The sequence below is a fragment of the Lethenteron reissneri genome, chromosome 43 (genome assembly GCF_015708825.2).
Source record: "Lethenteron reissneri isolate LAM-NWPU_2019-01 chromosome 43, ASM1570882v1, whole genome shotgun sequence".
Taxonomy (NCBI): Eukaryota; Metazoa; Chordata; class Hyperoartia; order Petromyzontiformes; family Petromyzontidae; genus Lethenteron; species Lethenteron reissneri.
The window spans coordinates 448,338-471,208 of record NC_083821.1 but is presented as its reverse complement, the minus strand read 5'-3'; the positions used below and the strand labels follow the sequence as shown (position 1 = coordinate 471,208).

Here is a 22,871-nt window from a genome sequence, read left to right as displayed (position 1 = left end):
TAATTCAGTTATTGAGGGGTTGCGCAATCAGAGGCGAGGCTGAGCTCGTCGCTGCCTCTCTTCCTGTATTTGACTATAAAAAAATGATTGGAATCATACAGAAATTACATTTATAACACAGATCAGTGGAAAAATCTTAATATTTATTTTATTTCATTATTATTATTTTTACTTTTGCTAACAGCTGTTTTCATTGAAGTATGCCGGGTGAGGCTCTGCCTCCCCTGACGGCAGGTCCCTGGTGTGCACGCTCCCCACCCAACACGGATCCAGCAGAACAACAGAGCGGCATCGCATCAAATCAAAATCCTTTATTTACACAAAGCAACAGGGCCACGGTTCATCACAACCACACAGCAGACGTTTGTAAGAATAAATTTCGCGCGGAACACAGCCAACCGCAGATGTGGGATTTGGTCCTTAATTAATGTACAGCAATGTGGCATGCCTGTTGGTATGAATGACGCTATATGAAATGGGGCCCCTTTGACCTTCGCAGCCGATTTGTACTTCTCCCTCCCTCTCTCTCTCACCAGCACCTGTGATAAGAGGTAAAGGCACAGCGCTGCATGCCCAGGAGCTGCAGGGAGCCTTGCTGGAGGTGTTTGTCCGGCTATTCCAAGCTGGGCAGAAGTTTTGGTCGATGTGGGGGTACCCACATTTTACCACCCCACCACACACAACCTGCCAATTGCCTAACTAGTACCTAGCTGTACAACTTAAGACGGCAAAGAAAATGGCAAAACAATACGATTAGAGAACGTTAAAATATCACGATCAAGTTATGATGATAAGTGTTGAGATTTTTTTTGTAATAACAATGAGCATCGAGCACTAAACGATTTCCCCGTAGGGGGGGGGGGCGTCGATTTTTATTAAAAACGCAGTCACCGAGCAACGGTCGCCCCAAGGGCCAAACGGCGGAGCGGCCGTCGACGTTCAGAGGCCGAGCAAGGCCTGGCCGAGGGCCGTGAGCGCGACCACCCACACCACGGCGGCGGTGGGGGGCAGCGGCACGGCCGCAGAAACCCCGCCGCCTTTCACGTTGCTCTTGCACCTGGCGCAGTCGGGGCCGCACAGCGAGCACGTCCCGAGCCTGGAGAGCGGCGCCGACGAGTACACCTGCTCCACCCGGCGCCCTGGGGGGGGGGGGGGGGGCGACGCGGGGAGTGGCGCGGCGTGAGCGGGGACGGCGCCGGCGGGGGGGGCACGGATTCCCGTGCCAGTCGGCGACGCCGTGGAAGGGAGAGCAAATGGGATTGGGCCGGGACGCGTCGCTCCGAGGAACGACGGCACGGCGGTCGAGAATTCACTACAGAGTAGCGGTCGAAGGTGATAATGTGTCCCTGAGAGGGCGTTCACCACGGAGACGGAGCGATTACATCGGATCGTGTGCAGATGCCGGGTGGCTTTGGGAGGCCATCATAATCCAGCAGTGGATGGATCGTGGCCGATGACGACGTTCAATTGTCATTGCGTTTCAAGTCTCGAGACTTTTTTGGAGGGTGCTGCTGAACGTTTAATCATAAGAGAGTAATCTGCAGTTTCATTTTCAGCATTGGGATGTTTGTCCAAGTCGGAGAACCCAGAGGATACCCATGCAGGACTGGGGAGAACATATACACCTTGCGCAGAAAAGGCACCAGAGTCAGGAATGAAACCCAGTCCACGCTTGCGGTGAGGCATGAGTGCGTTAGCCTTGTGCTACCCGCCAGGGTGAATGCACTCACTTGGTTCGTAGTAATCGCTGATGGCAACCGATCCCTCCTTGGCTTTGGCTACGAAGGCCACTCGGTAATGTGGGATGAACACGCACGTCTGGCTGGCCGTCAGCTGAAAACGCAACCAAAAACACCCTGCATAAACATCCAATGTAAAAAAAAAAATCACTTTGTTTTTTTCTTTGCTTAAACTCTAAAGAGTACAATATATTAATTGCCTCAAGCTTGTGTACTGCGTTTTAATGTCGCAACCACATCGCAGCAGCTGTGCTGGACAAATGCAAGCAAGAGAGGGTTCGCGATTGAACACGTGCATTGCGATTGGCCGGGTGGCCCAGCGGTAGAGCGAGCGGCTCGCAATCGAAACTCTGCGAGTTCAATTGCAGGGAAGTTGATAACCACGTTGTACTATGGATAGACTCGCCCTCTCCATAGGAATTGGGAATTTCCACCGCTGGCTCGTGGATGTAAACAGGAGATGATTGGTGGGACACGTGTAGAAGCTTTAAAAACAGGATGTTGTTATCTATATCATTTATCCCGATCGTTTCGGTGGGGAGGGGGGGAAGAGAATCTATGAATGCATCACGCCGAAACATCTGCATGTACGGCTCTCCGACGGGCTTCCCTTGGTTCCTGAAGAAGCTCCCTGCGCGCGTAGCAAAACGTCGGACATCGCGCCGGAAAAACAGCGGAGAGCTGCACAGCAGCACGACCGGGACCTCCTGCCGCTCCTCGCGCAACCAGGGTCACACACGCCACGCGTTCCGCGTGCTCGTAACGTACTTTCTCCAAGTAGAGGTAGAGCTTCCCCGGAGATTCCTCCACCAGCTTGAGGTTACTGATCATCACTATCAGGTCCTTGGCCGCCACGAAGCCACTGAGCAGGTTCACCTCCATGAGCACCATGCCGGACTCGCCCTCGCCCTTCCAGCTGGTGTGGGGACACGGGGTCATGGCGGTGAGGGGACACGCACGGTAAACCCAGCACCGCGAGGTGGCGCAGCTCAAGAACGACTGCCGACCCGGATGAGCACCGCACGCGCCATCACAGCCGCGTTGCAAACCTCGCTCGCTTCTGGAAGGCTCGTAATTTTAAATCAAAAGTTGGGAATGCATCTCAATCCCATAGACACGTGCATGCGATCATATTTGTTGTGTGGAGCTGTGGTATAGCAGTTGGCGAGCAGAGCTGTATTACTGCTCGCAGCAAACATCGATGACAATTATCTAAACAGGTCCCTGTCCTGGGCCTCCCCTAGGTTGGCTCAGCCTCACGAATACCTGGTGCGGTGTAAACTTCGCCACTCGGGAGACAAAGGTGGCTGTGCATGGTGCTGGCCACCCACCTCGTGTCCTGTGCAGGCCTTTATAAAGATCTTCGCTAACAGCACTCGCCCCAACAGTTCGTTAAGGCTACATGGGGGATGCTTATAGCGCAGATTTGTATAGATTTATGGACACTGGGTACAAGATCGAGGTGTATATTTACAGAGCATCTCATAATTCATAGGATATGGTAGCACTTTCCCACCTGGCACATCCAAGCCAAGCCAGCGTGTGGCTCTCATGGTACGGGGTGGTTTACCACGGATCATTTTCCAAGCCGGTCCAGAACCAAACCTCAGACTCCTAAAATGTGGCCTGAGGCAAAGCAGAGCAAGGACTTTCCGTCGCACCTTGAACGTACATATGTACGGAAAGCATCTATCCCACCGTACGTAGGCAACCATGCTAAATCGGAGGTGAACGCGTGACACGGACGTCACACGTTCATTGCGTCCGACGGACGCGGCACGGCTAGACTCCCACTGGGTGCCTCCCTCGGCCATTCCAGCTCCACGTGGCCCGGGCATCGTTTGGCTGTGCAGCGGAAAAAAGATGAAAGCTGCCCTCCTCCCCCCCATCCGCCCGCCCGCGCGCGCGTGGAGCCCATACCTCGTGCACACCTTCAGCTGCATCATCTCCCCGATGGAGCCGCTGGCATGCCTGTCGTCGAGCTCCACCATCAGCTCGAAGCTCGGGACGGGAGCCGCGGCGCGGGCGCTGCGCCGAGCCACCGCAGGGTACACGTTGTAGAAAACGTTCAGCTGCGGAGAGAGCACGGTCGCGCCGGGTGGACTATGAGCGATGCGCACGCGCGTAAGCACCCGGTTGTTGGCCCGAGGGGGGGCCACCGAAGACGAATCGTTTTTGGCGCCAGTTTGACTGTGCCCCCTCATCCCCTAAACTGTGACAAGCCCCCAGTTTCCCCCCCAGCCGCCCGTGCTGTCAACTCCTTGCCCCTGTTCAATTCCAGGCTCAAGGCCTCGCCTCTATTTCTTGACCATCTCCCTCTATAACATTTACACGTCCCCTCGATCTTCATCCAGGAAACACGCGTCCACCGATTCCATACGGCGTCTTGAGCTACCGTTCGTTTAGGCGTGAGCTTAACCCGTGTCGTGCCGTCTCGTACCTGCGCGATGATACTGGCAGAACCATTCGTGGACAGCGTCACGTTCATGTTGGGTCTTGGGGGAATCTGGTGTAAAATATAACAAAGGAATTAGAGACGTTTGTAACCTAAACCGGCTTTGTGAAGGAAGAAGAATTAGAGAATTCTGGACTGACACCGCTGCTCAGTGTGTAGCTGTTTTTGAAACACAAATAAAAAATATAATTATTCATCATTTCATATTTTTCCACCAACATCATCCCAATTGTGCAATTAGCGACGTATCACGAGAAAAAGAATCCTCTCGGATCTCTCGCAGAGCAGTGCGGCCCTTCGTGTTGGATCACGACCCGTGGAAGCGCACATCGAAGAGCTACTGATATTCCGTCGAGTACCGTCTGGTCCACACACAGTAGGGGGCAGCATTCACACGCCTGCCATGCCCATGGCATGACCAGCGGATGGATATTTATAACTTTCAGAGCTGGAATTTAGCCAAATTAAGTGCAGAACCACAGAATAGACTCCCACAGACTCACACATTTATCCTGTGATACGGTGGGGAGTTGATCAACAGCTTTGATATATCCATGTCGAGGTTAGTGAATGGACCAGTCGATGGCTTCAGGAGCAGCCCAGTGAATATCCGAGATGCTGCCCGTGAATGACCAGAGCAGGCAATGGCATTGCTGCTACATGGGCCACGGTTTAATACAGAGACTTAGACCACCGCACACTCGCAGAGACCCACAGACTTAAAAGACCCAGGCGGGGCAGTGGCGGTTGTGCCATCGCGCAGGGGGAGATCTCCGCCGCGTCTGCAGAGCGAGGGCACTGCGGCACCGCGCACACCTCAATGCTGTGTCTCTCCGTGACGCTCGTGCCAGTGAGGTTAAAGGTGTGCGGGACGCCCAGGCCCGGCGCCGACACCGTCACCACGCCGGACGCCTGCCTCGACGATGCCACCGTGAACTCCGACAGGGCCTGCAGTGCCACGACCGTGTCCTGGAAGAGACGCGATGATCAACGTGAGCAGAGCCTATCATCGATCCTTGCGCAATATTTTCCGGAATTGGTGATGCGAGAACCGTGGGCACCGTGCGATGGAAGACACCGCCAACTTTGTTCTGGCATGACAAACATCACGGTGGATTTGTGTTTGCGCGATCCTCCCTTCTACAAAGCAAAGTCGATTCTGCCGATGGTGGAGCCTGTCAGCACAGAGTACGGCCCTCACCTGCGTGGAGGAGTATCCTCCCAGGTGGTTCCGCTGCTGACTCAGCCACTTCATGATGGGCATTCCTTCGGCGACCTTGCCCTGGTGCAGGTGAGCGAGCAGCGCGTACGCCGTGGCCTCAATGGTGACGGCCGATGGCTGCCACGAGTACTGCAGCTGACCCGAAGTCGTGTCCTCCCAAAACTTGAGGTCATCTGCCAGAACATACGGGCCGAGTCAGCACAACTCCATCACGACGCTCTCCAACAAACAAAAGTCGGTTACGACTTCCGTCGAGTATCAGGCAACCTAGCGCACCGAGGTTGGAAATATTCCCCTCTCGCAGCCAATTGAGCGACACGCAAATTGAATGTGTGGGCCCGTTCCGAGTGCTAGGCCTCACGTGGCCACGGGCCATTTGCAGCCAAGTCACAAGGCCGCGTGAAATGAAGTCGCGGGCCGCAGCTTCCCCACCCCTGGTTTTAAACGGCGCGTGTCCCGCGGGAGCCGGCGAGGGAGCCGCCCCGGGGCCTCACCTCTTTCGGTAGCGCGCGCGTTGAGCAGCGCCAGTGCCGCGCCGGCATTGCTGCTTTTGGCAAGCGCCAGGGCATACGCGGTGAGCGCCAGGGGAAGGTTCGCCGCTGCGCCGCCCCCGGTGACATTCGCCTCCAGGAATTGAACGGCGCTCGCGTACGTGGCCGGGTTGGCCTGCCACGTGGACACGCGCAGGAAGAAAAAACGACAATGTCAGCAGCGACGCCCGATCAATGTCAAATACAAAACAGACGAGCGCTTTGTACGACGAGTGCTCGAACTGCCACCGCCGCCATGGTCAAGGCGAATTTCCAAATCGTGATTGTAAATTGTAGAGGGAAGTCTGTCAAGCACAACTTAACTTCACAGTCGATTGATTGTTTGGTTAGGTTGCATTGGTAATGATCCGGCCAAATTTCTGTTGCATTACCCTCCACCACCCGACACAGTCAAGCAAATAAAAATTGTTACGCGACATACAAGCGTCTAACAATTCGCCAGTTACTAAAATCAACTCCACCACCGAGTTCAGCAGCGCCCAGACGCACGACGTTTCGCTTGAAACTGCCTCAAGGTTTTCTGACAGAATTTTTTAAACTCAATTAAGGATCACTCACATTTGGCTGCGAAATCTACCTGCGTGTGCAGTTCACAAATTCACTTAACGAGCAAGCGAGAGCCCGACCAGGAAACGTCTATTTTACGAGTGAGCGACGCGTGCGGGCCCCGCTCCCCGGGTCAGTGCGCCATGTACCGTGGGGTCCTCCAGGAAGGCGAGCAGCGTGTAGGCCGTGAGACTGAGGGGCCCGGCGGAGCCGCCCTGCAGCTCTTTGTGGATGACGTTGCCACGCTCCACGAACTCCCCAGATGGCTGCAAGGCACCCAGCAGGAAGGTGCGGGCCCGAGAGACCACCTGCTCGTCCACCGAGATGTAGCGCCGGGCCTGCATGAAACTCCGCAGGACGAACGCCGTGAGCCTGCGCAGGCGGGATGAGGCGGAGGGGGAGAGGTGGCGCAGAGACGGAGCGAGCGCCGGTTTAAACAGCGACGACGTTCTGGGATGGCGGCGAGGTGCCTGGCCACCGGGGGAGTAGCGATTCGATGCCCCGGTGGCACCTCAATGAACCGAAGCGCAAGGCCATGGATGCAATAATAAAAAAATATGTTTTACATTCTGGTGAATATAACGGCCTCTAGTGGCTGCATGGGGTCATTTGAACCAATACAAATGTACAGCGCCTTAGGTCAATCCATCGCTGGGTGAAGGCACCTCACGCCGTGTGGAGCGCGGAGGTATCTGTGGCCGGAAATGGGGTTTGTTTGCCCAGTGGGCCAACCACTGCCCCATCACTCCGCGTACGGATCGAGAGGGGCGGTTCTGAGTCGCACAATTCGCCGCGCGTTTCGCCAGCTTGGAGAATTGACGCGAGCACCGCTCCACCCTTGGGGTCCCGTGGTGCGGTCGGGCGCCTGCGCACGCCACCACTTGCCATGTGCTGCCCACGCGGTCCCTGTTTCCAAAGGCGCTGAAGGACCCGTCGGTCCTCGCGTAGGTGAGCTCACGCTGGTAGCCTACAAGAACAAAACAAAGACAAAGAACCCCACCATTTAGCAGCAGCAGCCTTTGAGGAAGTACTGTTAGCGCCTATGAAGGCCCGCATGACACACGAGGGGGTGGGTGGCCAGTACCACGTGCGGCTGCCTTTATCTCCCCAGTGCCGATACTCACACACCGCACCAGCTACTCATTTGAGACCGGGTCAGCCTAGGATAGGCATAGGAGCTGTTGCCTGTGAGGAGGAATCGAACTCAGGTTACCGGGTTTGTAGGGCAGCACGCTAACCGCTGGCACCACCGCTCTCCACACTAACATATACCGGTCCGTTAGCCAGCACATGCCTACCAACGTTTCTCTATATGTGGCCCTTATGAATCAAAATATTGGCTGCGAAAACATCCATGTTAGCATCATGGAACTTGACAAACTAGATTCATGTCTGCATCACACCTTCAGTGAAAGGATCCCCCAAGGGATGGCTCACTCTGCAACGTAATTATGATTTGCGATCCTGCACTCACTGACTTCACTCGTCACTTGCTCACCAGCGGTCAGTCACCTCCTTGTCACTCTTCTATTGCTACTGCTACCATGGTTACTGCTCCCGTGAGCTTCACTGCACCCATGTTGAGGACTCTCTTCCAGATTGACAGGCTGGTTTCATCCGCACTGTTCAACCACCACGCTGCAGGTCAGAACACTCTCGTCCATTACAACTCTGACAGTGCTGTTTGTTGGTCGCTACTTGGCGTTTTGGGCCTTCTGTCCTTTGCTCAGGATACAGTGATGTTAATAAACGATAAGAAGAATAAGAACGGTGTACTCTGTTCACTGGCTAAATCACGTAGCACAGGCGATGCGCTCGCAACGTCGACGGACGCTCTTCTCGCGACGGATCTGGCGTAAAATTCCTGGCGGAGGAGCCAGGCCACGGGGCCACACACGGCAGAGGGGGTTGGCGCACGTTGCGCAGGGAGCCTGTGCCTCCATGCGGGGAGCATTCCTGCCTCAACGCCATCGGCGAGCGGTCGGTCGTCGCGGATTGCGTCAAATACGACGACTCGACGACGGTCGGAGGGCACCGCTCCCCAGCTGGCTCCTGGCGAGCCGCATTGGGTCTCACAGCTTATGGTGATTGCTTGTGTTGCAGTCGAAACGTCGTGAGAAATTTTATTTTTTATATTTTTATTATTATTATTTTTCTTCGACGTGACTTTACCGAAAAAAAACAAGAATATGACTCCTCCCCCCCCGTTAGAAGCCACGAGCTCTTGTCTCACGATCCCCACGCCGCCCGCCTGTCACCTGACGTCATGTAGTCCTGCGACTTCTCCCGGATGGAGACCGTGATCTGCATCGTGAGCTCCAGGTAGATGCGGATGTAGATCCCGGGAGCTAAGTAGATCATGGTCTGCTCGCCGCAGCCGCACGGCATTTGCAGCAGGTTCTCGAGTCCGATTATCGACGGCCCCATGATGCTGGCTGGGGAGGAAGAAGGCGAGTCAGAATGGGAGACGATGCCGTACCCGCACATGTGCGACTACGGGCCGCCATCATCGAGGCGGCCGGGAGTCGTGTGGAAGGGTTAAGGAGAGGGGTGCGGAACCTTTTCTCGACCGAGCGCCTCACAGGACTTCTCGGATAAGTTTGGTGGCCCACCACACATTTACACGCCGTACATTTGGATTATGCGCGTTCTTGTTCGCCACCGGGCATTGGTCCATTGTGGACAGAATCGATAAATGCAAAGTAACACAATTTCCATTTGTATGGCAGCATCTAAAACGCAACCGCGTCTCCACATGCTTCACCAGAGAAAAAACATTTGGTGCCATGGACATGAACAAAGACAACGGGAGCAGAAGTCGAGAAGGAGCGAATTACCCCCAAGGAACAAAGATAAGCAGAATCTTTCGTGCTTCAGAAGACATGCACACGCCCCCCCACGCCCGCCCGCCCTCACTGTAGATGTAGATGATGGCGGTGCCGCTGCCGCTCACGAAGTTGGACGGGAAGACGAAGAGGAAGTTGAAGGTGGCATTGGTGGGCGACAGAATGATCATCACGCTCTGCGAGTGAGTCTGTGGGAATCCGGCGAACTGCGGAGACCAACGAGACCCAACCCCCCCCCCCCCCACCATCGCGAGTCATGAATGGAATCGTGGCTCCCCATATCCCGACGATCCAATCGATCGGGATCGGGGGAGCGTCAATGCAACTTGTAACGCGCCACCACTACTCTGCTCGCGTAGAGAGAGAGGACAACTCTGAGGCGCAAGGATGAACCACAGACGAGCCGGAAGGCAGCAGCTACGCGGTGAATCGGCACTAACAACATTGCCCAAGCTCTGCAATCCCCGATATATTAAATTGTTTTCCACCAATTAAAGAGCATTCACATATGGGAGGAAACCGGAGCACCCAGAGAAAACCCACCGGTGCACGGGGGCAACCCTCCATCCCATACAGATGGAACGAATGAGGTCCACATTTTTCCTCGACTGCATTTTCCTGGAGAGCAAAGGTAGGGCGCCTCCATAACACCTATGGGAAGGGAGCTTCCACCAACCCTCGCCTCCTCCGCAGTGCTGGTTACAGGCCACGTGCATAGCCACCACCGCCCGACTATCATCATCAGCAACACCACTCAAAACGTTAATCGATACCACGAGCCACTAGGCACCGGCTGCTCAGCGGGTGAGAGGAAGAGTGGTGCGAAAACGTGCGATGATGCGAGATGGCGCACTTTGGGATGGCATGTCATGGCAATTTATTTTCCGTTGACACGTGGTGCCTTTCTGGCACAAATCTGCCACCCAAACCGATGATGCGTGCCGGCAAGCGGCTCACGGCTCGCGATGATGACGGCGGTGTCCACGCCAGCTCACCTTCACGACGACGTGCGCCGTCACGGTGTAGTTGATGCCCTGGTAGGAGACGACCACGGTGAAGGAGACCTCGCCCACGGCAAGCAGCGACACGGCGAACGACGCGGTCCTGAACTCGCCAGCGGGCACCACGAGGCCGCGCTGGTTGGCGACGGTGCCGGCCGACGGGAAGAGCACGGTGAAGTTGGCCTCGCTCTCCTGCAGCGTCGCCACGACCTGCGGAGGCGGCGATCGACCGAGCTCCAGGTTAGGGAGAGTGAGCGCACGATCTGCACCGGGCCTCTGGTGTCAATCTACTGCTGGATGAGGGCCTCCCCCCACCACGCTGTTCAGTGCCGATCGGTGAAGGCGGGGAGCACAAGGGTGGCAGCGTAGTAGTGCACCACAACTGGAGCATTTGTTGCACTGGTCCCACCACGTAGCATGTTGCCATGCAAGGTCATCACTCACCCAAACAAAATCTGGCGAGACTGGACACGGGTGCTTTGGTTGAGTCATTTGAACTTTAAATTTTACACTATTTTATCGTTAGAGGTTCTGGGGTGGCATAGGCCCTGCTGCATGAAGTTTAAACAAGGCCCTCGCTGGCAACACCACCCACGACTGCAAGGAGGATGCATTCCCCACCCCCCAACACTACCCCCTTGCACACCCCCCCCCCCCCCCCCCCCACTTCGTCACGTTACGTTACCGTGGCCGCCCCCGTCTCTTGGTTGTTGAAGACGGTGGCCACCACGATGAACTCCTCTCCCAGAATGGCGACTTTCGGAACGTTCATGGAGATGTGCAACGGCGAAAACACCTTCAGCTACAACAACAACATCATCATCATCGTCAACAATGTATCGCACGCCCTCTTCCACAAACGCGTCGGTCGTTGCGCGACGCCAAGTTGCAGAGACGATGCTTAAAGCCTCGCCTAGTACGTGCAACGTGGGGGTCACATGACACGCGCGCAAAGGCATGATGGGAGTCGTCCACGTGAGCGGCGAACTCCGCCTTGCGCCGCACCCTCCACGCCGGGTGCTCTCCCGCCTTCTCCACAAACGTAGCGAGAGGAGCGACCCCAACACGACTGCGGCACACGGCGACGAGTGGCGGATCGCTTCGTACGCCCCCGCAGTCTCTCCGCGCGAGTCTCTGGGTCTCGAGGCGTGGGTGGTTCACGCGCGCCATCCCACGGAGGCAGCGGCAAGACGTCTCAATTTGTAGCGGAGGTACTCAATCCATACCCGTACGGAAGAAGCGGCAGCAGATGTGTGCAAGCGCAGCTTTGTGGGTAGGCGAGAGATTGCTGTACCTGGGTGCCGGTTTTTGCCAGGCCGAGGCCACTGGTATTGGACATGGACAGGGCGTAGCCCTGCCACACTGTGCTGATTCCCGGGACGGTATCTGTGAACGTGCTCCTCCTGTTAGGTCTGGACACGAGAGGGGCGGGGGCGGGGGGGTGCAGTCTCAAGTCAGCACCAAGGGCGTCCATCCACGGACGAGTCTTTCTGCGACGTTTTCACTCGGGACATCGATGATCCCCTCCCTCTACGATTCCACTGCTAAAATGAGTGGCCATAATATGGGTTATGAATCTATCATCACAGATGATGATGATGATGCCCGGGCGGTGGTGGACTACGCAAACTTTGTGAAACTCTTTATACGTGGGCTTCGAGGAGGGGCCATACCCTGGCTTTCCAGGAGAAAGCGGGAGAGCAAATGTGGACTCCACCCATTCCATTTGCATGGGATAGAGTGTTGCCCCCTCGCACGCATGGCTTTTCCATTTCTCACCCACATGTAATTGTTAATTAATTGTCTGATAACACCTCTATAATCGGGGACCACAAAGCTTTGGAGGGAATTTTGTGCTGGCTCATCCTGGCTGCTACCTTCCTACTCATTTGTGCTTCCCCCTCACGCTTGCGAGTCCTTTTCAGTCCACAAGAGTGAGCAGATACCGTGCGGTGCATTACAAGGCGAAATAATAACTCTCATCCTCATCAGCCAGGATCCATCCACTGTTGGATGAAGTCCTCCCCTGCCTTAGTGCACTGGAGTCTCTAATCGTGTTGATAAACTTTCTCTGTCTGCATCTCGAGACTTTTGTCTTAGCCGCTCATCACCATCGCGGCGAAAACAAGAAAGCACTCCAATGGTGAACACGAAGCTTCGTTGATGAATATTCCATCCAAGATAACTGTAATGACAGGATAACGTTGCAGTAGCAACTTACCCCTGTTGAAACCCAGGAAAAACACGATAGAACCGTTAATGCCCGAATCTTGGGCATAAAAAAAAAACAATCGGTGAGAGTGAAAGAGCCTCTTCAGCCAAGGCGGTGACATCACCGCCCCCTCCCTCATTGTCTCCCACCCTCCACGACGCTCTGTTAAGGACTTACCCCAGAATGCCCGTCTGCCACAACCAATACTCCGAGTTGTAGACCTGAACGTCCGGTGGAGGCGCCACCACCATGTCTGCTGCACGACTTTCAATGCCTGCAGGGGGGGAAGACGACGAGGTCACGAGACGAGGTCGTTGTTCGCCCACCCAATTCCACGTGTCTCGGTGGGCCGTCTCCCGTCTCGCGAAGGCCATCTGTCCATCTACGCCTCGGTATGCAAGGTCTCTACGTAAGTCTATGCTTTCCTATGGAAGTTTCTGGGTCTCTGTAAGCCTACGAGTCTCTGTATAGGCCTATGGGTATGGGCTCAGAGCCTGGGATAGAAGAGAGCCCAGCCAGCACCACAGGAGCCAGACTACAGCCACCTGTGATTAAAACCGGGCTCTTTAGGGCAGCGAGTTGATGGTCTCAGGCTGTTCACAAATGACTGCACACATAAAAACAGGTCTGAGAATTATACAACTCAGTTTGACCATCGTGCGATAAACGTTACTCTTATTTTGTAGAGCAAACAAAAGCAAAGCAATCTTGTGAAGATTACGACAGCAAGCAGAGATCTCTTCACAACTCTCCACTCATTTCTCAGAACCGGGTTGCATTTGTTCAAGACGAGTCCATTTTTTGTCCAATTTTCTCTTGAACGGACATTTAACAGAAGCCGGTGGCGCAGAGAAGAAACGGTTGAGGCAGCCGCCCCACGGCCACGTCACTCACCCCAGTCCCGCAGGTCCCCGTCCGAGAGGTATTCCAGGCCGGCCGCCTATGGGGAGACAGCGGCAACACAAACGGTCAACGGTCATCATCCCCATCCCATCGCTCGTCGATCAGTGCCGAGGTGAAGCGTCCGTCGACCTGTGCATGCAATCCAGAGGTCGCCGCTTCGATTCCATCTCTCTGCACGGTAGCTGAAACGACGGGGTGAGGTCTTTGAATCCCCCGCTGTCGACCCACACGAGGGAGCTCCCGAGAGCTCGATCTGGAGGGCGCTTGGCCTACTCTTCCGTGCTGGCCGGACGTCTCTCGGAAAGACGCGGGAGCACCCACACTTAACCCCACCACATGCCCACGTACACCGATGGGTGGAGAGAGGCAGCGGGGGTGTGAGAATTACGGAGCCTGGCACCTCGGCGTTTCCACCGCGGGGTGTGCGGTGCTGGGCAATGAAACCTCAAGCGGTTGATCGGTGTCCCGTATAATGACGCGCCCCCTCCAAATTGTGATTGCAGCATTGCCCAGCCGGAGGGGCGGGATGGCGAGGGGCCGGGAGAGGCGGGATGGCGAGGGGCCGGGAGAGGCAACCCGCGAGCAGAGGTGGTCATGTGGAGCGGCCTTACCTTGAACTTGACCTGCAGCCAGCCTTGAAAGTCAGAGTCCAGCTGATTGATAACCTGATGGCAGGAGCAGAAGACAACACAAAAGTAAACGTTTCGTCACCAAATTATACATTTGTAAACACAACCATTTGGCAACACGTTTTCTTTTCCAGGCAGTATTATTGACTAAGCGTGTAGAATGTGTGTATTATTAAAGAAATCAAACGAAGCGCACTCATGTACATCGTGCGCGCTCATCCTCGGGGGGGTGTACGATTTGTGACACGGCGCTGGCTTCTGAGCGGCGCGACAGGACAGCGCAAGACGTAGCGGCGCCAGCTCGTCTAGCACCGTCCCGTAGCACCGTCTCGTAGCGACGCCAGTTCGCTATGGGACGGCGTGAGACGTAGCGACGCCAGCTCGCTATGGGATGGCGTGAGACGTAGCGATGCCAGCTCGCTATGGGACGGCGTGAGACGTAGCGATGCCAGCTCGCTATGGGACGGCGTGAGACATAGTGACGCCAGCTCGCTATGGGATGGCGTGAGACATAGCGACGCCAGCTCGTGACGGCATCACCGGGAGAGGCGGCCAGGCACGTGCATGGTGTGTGACATCACCTTCGCCGAAAAAGGGGTTATCCATTATCTCAGATTTAACATATCGTACAAGCAAATGCACTCCGATTCATTTGCCCGGTCTTTTGAGCGATAGAATGTTGCGCTAATAATGTAATTATTAGTAGAACAACTTGAGAGTATATATATGCGGACGGAGGGAGCGAACGCATTCGCACTTTCATCCTTTTCTTTGGAAGGTTTTCAAATGTGAAACTCAGGTGTGCACACAGCCACTGGGAGCCTCTGCTCCCATGGCTCTATCACACCACAACAGACCGAAGTCCCAACGACAAACAGCAACAAAACAATGCCTAACGACATGCCGTTCAAATGATCTCCGCTCGTTGAATTTTGTCTGGCGCAACTTTTTCAGCTAAAGGTCAGAAAGGATGGCGGGAGCTTGACCCAAGGGCATGCCACAAATTACTCAACTGGGACTCAACGTAGTAATTATTGCCTCCTACTGGCAGACTAATGCCCCAGGAACCTCTTGTAAATTAGACTCATCCTGGTCTCTTGCGTTCTTAGCTGTTTCAAGTTAACTTGAAGTACTACTTGCCATTTGGCAGAGGACTAAACAAGAAGAACCACCTCTTAAATAAATGTGACCGAAGATCAAAGTATGTAAGAAGCAGAGAGAGGTGCATGCTTGATATTACGTGGAGAGATATGAATTTGTGAAAACGTCCGGCCAAAAGCGTTGCTCGAAATGACAATGGCCGATGACCAAGACTAACGACCGAGCAGCAGTCGGAGGAGGGAACGCCCAAGAGGACATCCACCGTAGGAACGGAGTGATGAAAGAGTCTCGTGCGCAAGCGCTAGATGGATCACTTATGGCAATGGCTTGGGAAGGCCTTCAGCCAACAGTGGATGGATGACGATTGCTCACCGTATTCTCCATGTCCAAGTTACTTGCCCTTCCGTCAGCGGAGTACGGGGACACGGCGACGCTCACAAACGACCCGGGGTCAGAGGCCCTCACCTCCAGGCTCACATTATCTCCAGGCATAGCCGTGGCCCTGCTCCAGGTCACGTTCACCTGTCAGAAGAGCACAAACACGTTCACGGCGCCACACATCCACCAGCACCGCCACCACGGCCGACACCCCTGGCTCTTCACCAAAGTCAAAAAGATAAAGTTGTCAAATATCAACCAAGACAGCCGAGCATCTATCAGCCTCTGCCCTCATCAGCTCCGCTACTTATGTATAGCCACGCCTACTCGGCCACAAGCTCCACGTACACAGGGAGCGGCCTTCTCAATCCTTCGAGTTGGTTCCACCTACTGCCCAGAGGCCCTGCCCACCCATCGGCTCCACCCACGGATAGCGCCCTTTTCCTGAATCACCAGTTGAGCAGGAGGCCAGGAAATGTTAAAACAGGGACAAAACAATCTAACAACTCAAAAATGTCAGGATGAAAAATAAAACAGACTTTTCGAAACTACCGGGACTGTCCTGGGTGAACGGGGACTTTTGTAGCTTTAGCCACACGCTCAAGACACCACAACTGCTGTACAGAAAGACGGTCGCTCAATAAACACACGTGATGCCACTCTCGGTCACTTCCATTTGGCCGATATAAATGCGATAGCTTTGGTCATAAACGGTTCATCGAACCGACGTGCGTCACCACTTCCAACGCGCGCAAACCTCGCACTCGAAATTCCGAACCAGTAAACGAGGACAATGCGTCATAAAACATCCCTCCCATCTCTCGTTCCCGCCACGCCTCTCCTTGTAGCGAGAATCGTCAAAAACCGTGAGAGCCGCACGGCCCGACCGCAACGTGAGGGGGAGCGACGCCCGTCATCGCCACGCTCGCACTCACCTCGTTGAGGAGGTAACCCAGCACTGGCAGCGAGACCATGTTGTTGACGATGAGGTTGCTGCTCTCTGCGTAGTACGCGATAACGTGGGCCATGGGGCCCCAGGCCCGCGTCGGCGTCAGCAAGAACCGCGGCATGGCCGCCGTGCCGGCCTCCACCAGTTGGCCCCTCGACACCACCTGGCACGCGGGGACGTCCGCCACTCGGCAAATGAGCGCTACGTTCACAACGCGCGCTCCCGGAGACGTCAGCCAGGTGCCGCTGCTCTACGCCAAAGTCCTCTATTCCGTGCAAGGCAAAAGCAAGGCGTGCTCACGCAGCAGCGTCCAAGCGCAAGTACTACGTCTCAAGGCACCGTCCAGAACCCATGAGCCTCGTTCTTTATACAGCGAGAGAATAGGGGGGGGGAGGCGGTCAGAAATAGGCAGAGGAGGTCTGGAGCCTGGACTGGAACGGGGGCAGGGAGTCAACAGCACAGATGGCTGGGGGAAGGGAGTTGCTGAGAATTGGCAGGAGAGGAGAACCAGTGACCTCCCACTGTGCGAAGGTTGTTCCGAGGTCTTCAACAAGTGCGTGAAGGGGAGTAGACTGAGATGAGAGAGGCAAGAGAGTATGGAGGGGAGCAGAGGGAGACATATAGGACGCACACAGAGATCCATACACAGGCCTGTAGACTTGCACAGAGACACATCGGACTCCCTGCCCCTTCTCTAACTGGTGCCTTTTGTGGTAATGGCCGTGTTGGGCGCAAGCGTTACCTGGTAGGACACCTCTGTGATGATATCCAGAGTTTCCACCGTGAAGGCAACCGGCATCCCAACCTGGAGACACGGCACACACCCACCCTGCAGTTACAGGGGACGCCACCCAAGCCAGAGCAGCACCTGGCTCCCGGCATCGCACCGGTTCGACCCAGCGGCAGGAGCACCACAGAGCCCGCGTCGGTTTTGATGGCCCAGCCAGGACACTGCTGAAATGACAGCCCCCTCCCTCAGGCACACCCCCCCCCCCACCTATTTTACATATCCACACCCACTCGGGCACTAGCCCCACCAATACAGGGAGTGGCCCGACGCTGGCTCTGCCCACTACTTGGGTTGCCCCACCTTTCACCTGTATTGCGAGTCGGGCATGAGGCTGCACTGCGTGGAACATGGGGCACCGTGTGGTACCGCGTGGCAGGAGGTTCTCACCCTGGCGATGGACTGATTGGCGGTGATATCCAAGCTGTGGCCGAGATGGGAATTCCTGTCCATATGCACCCAACGACAAAATTCGACCTCTCCAAATCGAGCCTAGTCACGCACAGACACGGAGACACATGAACACAGACATCGCGCCGTTAGTAGCAGCAGCAGCAGCAGCGGCGTCCGGGCTGGGTTTGCCCCCTGAGATAAAAAAAGAGCGGGACATTGCGAGAAGATCTCACAGCACTGCGTGTAAGCGGGTTGAGCCTGAATTGGGCCCGTTGGCCAGCATGTGTACCAAGACCGGCGCGCAGTGAAATCCGTTGCTGTTCTGCACTCCCCGCACCTTCATCCTCATCCACACTCCATTGCACCATCACACTGCTAGGTCACAACAACTCACTCACGCAACCACCACACTGCAGGTCGCCTCACTTCTCTCCCTCGGCTTGTTCCCCCTCGCACCGCTCCACTTTGGAATTCCCACCCATCGTCAAGCCTCGAAAATAATCTCGCTCAATCTGAAAATAGCGTTACACTATTTATCTAAGATTACGTTTATTCAAGCACTCTTTGTTGCCGTCCACTTAGCATGTGGGGCCTTTGGCTCCGCGCTCGGTGACGAGCCAGGTCCCGCACCTGCAGGAGAACGCTTGGCAGGGCGACGTTCGAGAGAAACGCGAGAGAAGACGGAACCCGTGGGTTTTACCTGCACGAGGAGCATGATGGAGTCGCGAGACGTCGGTACGTCCACAGAAACGACGCCGCTGGCAGGGACCGTGTAATTTCTTTGAGTTTTTTGGTCGTTCAAAGATTGGTTGAGAAACTGGCACCCATCAATAGGCTCAAATGTGGAGGCCTGAATTACCGTCACCATGAGCTTTGTGCCTAGATCCTGGGCCGTGAGTGGCTGGCCATCTGCGAGAGATACACCGATCTGGAAAACACCGGACATTTGTCATGCACTGTGACTGTGGTCCTAAAGCAATCAGCGCCTCTTTTTTTCCATATATACACGCCATGTACGCTTGTCAACAACAACAACAATTGTATGGGACCGAGTTACACAGTCAAGGGGTGAGCCCCCTGTGTGGGAATCCCAGGTCTGGGAAGCCAAATGGAGAAGCTAACGAGGGGGTGTCACAAGACAGAGGGAGAATGACAGGAGGGGAGATCACGTGATACGGAGAAGGGCGTGGGGTATATCCGGTTAGATTCACCAAATGGGGAAAAGGATGGGATTGAGAGCCAATCAATAAAGGGGAACCAAGTCTCTAAATCTCTGACCTGGACCCAGCTTGGTAAAGGATTGGAGGTCGAACGCTGCCCTCCAAACCCAGAACTAACACCAATGGATGTCACACATTGGGGACCAGGCTAAGATGGTCAACTCACTACTTGTGAGAAGCTGGTTTAACAACACAGGTAACATAACTCTCTAATTGAGCCCAGCTTCACGGGGGAGTTAGCTTTATGGATCTGGTCTAGTATCAGCCCTTTGATCGACCGACCACCTAAAATAAATAAGTAAAAATATTTTGTCATGCGCTTACTTCACAGTGGTAATGAAGACCCGGCTTGAAAAGCGAGCCGTCCAAATTGGTGAGCTGCACTCTGTGTTGTACAAGGCGGATTCCGTCTGTGCGGACGACTGTCCTGGCTTAGGAGCCACAAACAAAGTGAACAGGAAGAGGAGTCAATCACAACAACAAAATAAATTAATACATTACATTTATAAAACACCTTTCTACAAAGTGCTCAGATGCTGTAAATCACAAAAATATAATCGGCCAAGGAGAGGAAAAGACTAAAAAGACAGCGAGAGAAGCTGGTTTAGCGTAGCGAAGGTGAAAGCAAGCAATGGTGTCGAGGCTGTGCTTCAACACAGCCCCCGCCAGAGAAACGCAAGCAGCGCACGGCTGCCTGGGCGCCGCACAGCCCCAAGCAGCACCCCAGGCAGTGGGTAGCGTCACAGACATGCAGCACAACAGAAGAAGGTACGGACACCCATCATGCAGAGTCGTCGTCAAAGAACAAAGCCTTTGGGAAGGCCACGCACATGGGGGTCAATGACTCGGTGTGATAAACTCTGTCCACTTTTTAGAAGCTCATCAGGTCAGAGTGAGAAACTTAATCTCGACAGGAACGAGTCACCCGTGAACAACAGCTTCCTAGCTAAATCAGATTCCCGCAGGCTAAACAAAGATTCTGCAGGAGGCACCTGGGCCGCACCCATTCGATTGCATGGCTCCAGACAGCCCCTCGGGATCAGGAGTTATGCCCTTACTCTCTCATGGTAGTCAGATGTTTTAGAAGATCTACACTTTACCACACCACACGTGGCATGTGGCCTGCCCCCTAACTGCGGTGTACCTATTTATACTCATAAATGGAAGTAGGTGGAGGGTTTTTTTTGTTTTAGCAACATGCCAAATGTTTTACTGCCGTGCCGGGAGATCAAACGGAACCAGTGAGAGGTGACGTGTGCCACCAGGGCACCAGAAGTTGTATGTTGTACGCCGTGTGTTTGCCGTTAGTCGTGCGAGTGTTGTATGTTGTACGCCGTGTGTTTGGTGTTAGTCGTGCGAGTGTTGTATGTTGTACGCCGTGTGTTTGCCGTTAGTCTTGCGAGTGTTGTATGTTGTACGCCGTGTGTTTGGTGTTAGTCGTGCGAGGGTTGTATGTTGTACGCCGTGTGTTTGGTGTTAGTCTTGCGAGTGTTGTATGTTGTACGCCGTGTGTTTGCCGTTAGTCTTGCGAGTGTTGTATGTTGTACGCCGTGTGTTTGGTGTTAGTCGTGCGAGTGTTGTATGTTGTACGCCGTGTGTTTGCCGTTAGTCTTGCGAGTGTTGTATGTTGTACGCCGTGTGTTTGGTGTTAGTCGTGCGAGGGTTGTATGTTGTACGCCGTGTGTTTGCCGTTAGTCTTGCGAGTGTTGTATGTTGTACGCCGTGTGTTTGCCGTTAGTCTTGCGAGTGTTGTATGTTGTACGCCGTGTGTTTGGTGTTAGTCGTGCGAGTGTTGTATGTTGTACACCGTGTGTTTGGTGTTAGTCGTGCGTGTGTTGTATGTTGTACGCCGTGTGTTTGGTGTTAGTCGTGCGAGTGTTGTATGTTGTATGCCAGGTGTTTGGTGTTAGTCGTGCGAGTGTTGTATGTTGTGTACCGTGTGTTTGGTGTTAGTCGTGCGAGGGTTGTATGTTGTGTGCCGTGTGTTTGGTGTTAGTCGTGCGTGTGTTGTATGTTGTGTACCGTGTGTTTGGTGTTAGTCGTGCGAGGGTTGTATGTTGTGTGCCGTGTGTTTGGTGTTAGTCGTGCGAGTGTTGTATGTTGTGTACCGTGTGTTTGGTGTTAGTCGTGCGAGTGTTGTATGTTGTGTACCGTGTGTTTGGTGTTAGTAAGGAGTTTGCGTCGTGTTGCGTTCAAGTTATTGTGTTCGTGTAAAAGAGGTCCACACGTCCTTCCTTGGGAGTGCTTTGTGCGACGGCACAAAGCACGACGGCACACTAGGCGTGCACTCTTTGCGAGACGACGTTCCAGCCCACGTCTCCTCTTCAGTCGTTCCCACACGAGCATTACACCCAAGTAAATTAGCACGGTTGGCTATGTACAGTGCGAGAGTACAACATACATATCTTTCCAGATGAGGGTCCCAAAAGATGAGGGGGAACGCATGGGTCAGGGGTCAGAGGTTAGGGGTCAGGTTTGAATCGCGTTGAACAACAGGCCCCGGCCCTACCTGTCTGGTCATCCTTGACTCCAACGGTGACTTCCAATTCTCTACGACCCTCCTGATTCCACGGATAATTGTTGAGCAGGGTCATGATGTCATTACGTCTGATGGTGAAGTTTGTCGTTCCAGAAATCTGCAACTAAAAACGTCGTGTTATCGGGAATCCTAAAACATCATGTGGTTCCCCTCACCCTCCTGTCCCCTGCCTGCAAACTCGATAGCCACGCCACTGAATACCACAGTGATTTAGGGGAAGGATTGGGGGATCATGATCGGGTTGCAACTTATCCAGGTTTGACGCAGACAGTTCAGGCAGCAGGAATTAGTTTGTACCAAGATCCGGTACTCTTGTTGTATTGAACTTTATCACAGTCAAGCGTTGATTGAGATGTCTCTCCAGGTTTGGTCAGTGGGATGGGTGGCAACCCTTGATCAAGCACATTTGTGAACTTTACAACCTCACTGGGCTAACTCCACACGTGTGTTTCAACTTCATTTCAAAATATTTGACTGTGCCAGCGTTCCCGATGACTCCGAGTAGAGTTCCCGAGGCAGGGAGCCGCACAACTCAGTTTTACTTCAAATTATAGGAACCACCAAGAGTTCACTCACGGATCTCAAAGTGCGGAGCACAAATATGTCAATGGTTGCTGTAAATATAAAGGTGCAATACAGAGTCGAGCCTTGAAATTACTTCAAAAAAATTTTAAATCTTGAACTTAACAGGAAGCCAGTGCAGCGATTCAACATATGGACAAGCACATACCACAGACAGAGCGCGCAGATGTACACGGTGCAAACGTGACGTGTCACTTACCGTTACGTTCATCCTGATGGGTGCTTCTTTGAAACCCGTGCCGACGGTGACTTGTGCGATGCCTTGCCAAGGCCGACCTCGGCTCCTGCACGCGACAGCTACTTTTAGAATGAACGCAGTGGTACCACCTTACAGAACATATGGGGCTATGACACAGCCAGCGTGTTGCAAAATCCGAACAAATGTTACAAGTGAAACAGGATGCCTAGCGACGCGTACTGCTCACGTGTGGCCGTGCGCCCAGCTCTGGCTCCCACTGCAGTGTGTGTACGGGGAACAACCGCGACGCTCATCACCTCGTGGTTCCAATGGCTGCATCGTGTCCAGCCCCCTCTGACCCCCCACCCACCAACCCCAGTCCTAGACCTCCTCTAGGATGACTCGGCCTCAAATGAGAACCTGGTGCGGGGTGTAAAATCAGCACTCGCCCTCACCATGCAGTTATCGTCACAGAAGCATCATCGCTGCCATCGAGGGAGAAGTAGCTGGGGAGCTCGACGATCAACTCGTTGGTGCTGTGAGCTGCTCGGTGGACAAAGGTGGGGGGGGGGGGGATGACACCGCGGCTGAGAGCTCCATGGTCGCTCCCAAATGCGGGTGGCAGCTGTCAAGTTCGACT

At 54.4% G+C, this 22,871-nt stretch overlaps 1 protein-coding gene across 2 annotated transcripts in view; it reads right to left on the bottom strand.

Annotated features, from left to right (window-relative positions):
• Positions 1–302: 302 nt before the first annotated feature.
• Positions 303–22,871, bottom strand: part of LOC133353376 (CD109 antigen-like) — a 32,663-nt gene continuing 10,094 nt past the window's right edge. The window contains exons 8-34 of one of the 2 annotated variants that reach the window (XM_061569569.1): positions 22,687–22,774; positions 22,253–22,337; positions 21,442–21,574; positions 19,257–19,363; positions 18,413–18,640; positions 17,710–17,811; positions 17,275–17,337; positions 16,519–16,695; positions 15,578–15,727; positions 14,087–14,140; positions 13,467–13,512; positions 12,750–12,846; positions 11,655–11,772; positions 11,046–11,162; positions 10,355–10,570; positions 9,430–9,565; positions 8,772–8,948; positions 7,399–7,480; positions 6,663–6,885; positions 5,911–6,082; positions 5,396–5,589; positions 5,011–5,163; positions 4,180–4,245; positions 3,660–3,811; positions 2,508–2,655; positions 1,731–1,833; positions 303–1,139 (exon numbers count right to left, since the gene is read on the bottom strand). In XM_061569569.1, coding sequence (XP_061425553.1) covers positions 940–1,139; positions 1,731–1,833; positions 2,508–2,655; positions 3,660–3,811; positions 4,180–4,245; positions 5,011–5,163; positions 5,396–5,589; positions 5,911–6,082; positions 6,663–6,885; positions 7,399–7,480; positions 8,772–8,948; positions 9,430–9,565; positions 10,355–10,570; positions 11,046–11,162; positions 11,655–11,772; positions 12,750–12,846; positions 13,467–13,512; positions 14,087–14,140; positions 15,578–15,727; positions 16,519–16,695; positions 17,275–17,337; positions 17,710–17,811; positions 18,413–18,640; positions 19,257–19,363; positions 21,442–21,574; positions 22,253–22,337; positions 22,687–22,774 — 3,587 coding nt within the window. In that variant the 3' untranslated portion in view covers positions 303–939. The remainder of the gene's footprint in view (positions 1,140–1,730; positions 1,834–2,507; positions 2,656–3,659; positions 3,812–4,179; positions 4,246–5,010; positions 5,164–5,395; positions 5,590–5,910; positions 6,083–6,662; positions 6,886–7,398; positions 7,481–8,771; positions 8,949–9,429; positions 9,566–10,354; positions 10,571–11,045; positions 11,163–11,654; positions 11,773–12,749; positions 12,847–13,466; positions 13,513–14,086; positions 14,141–15,577; positions 15,728–16,518; positions 16,696–17,274; positions 17,338–17,709; positions 17,812–18,412; positions 18,641–19,256; positions 19,364–21,441; positions 21,575–22,252; positions 22,338–22,686; positions 22,775–22,871) is intronic. The other variant, XM_061569570.1, reaches the window with a different exon arrangement.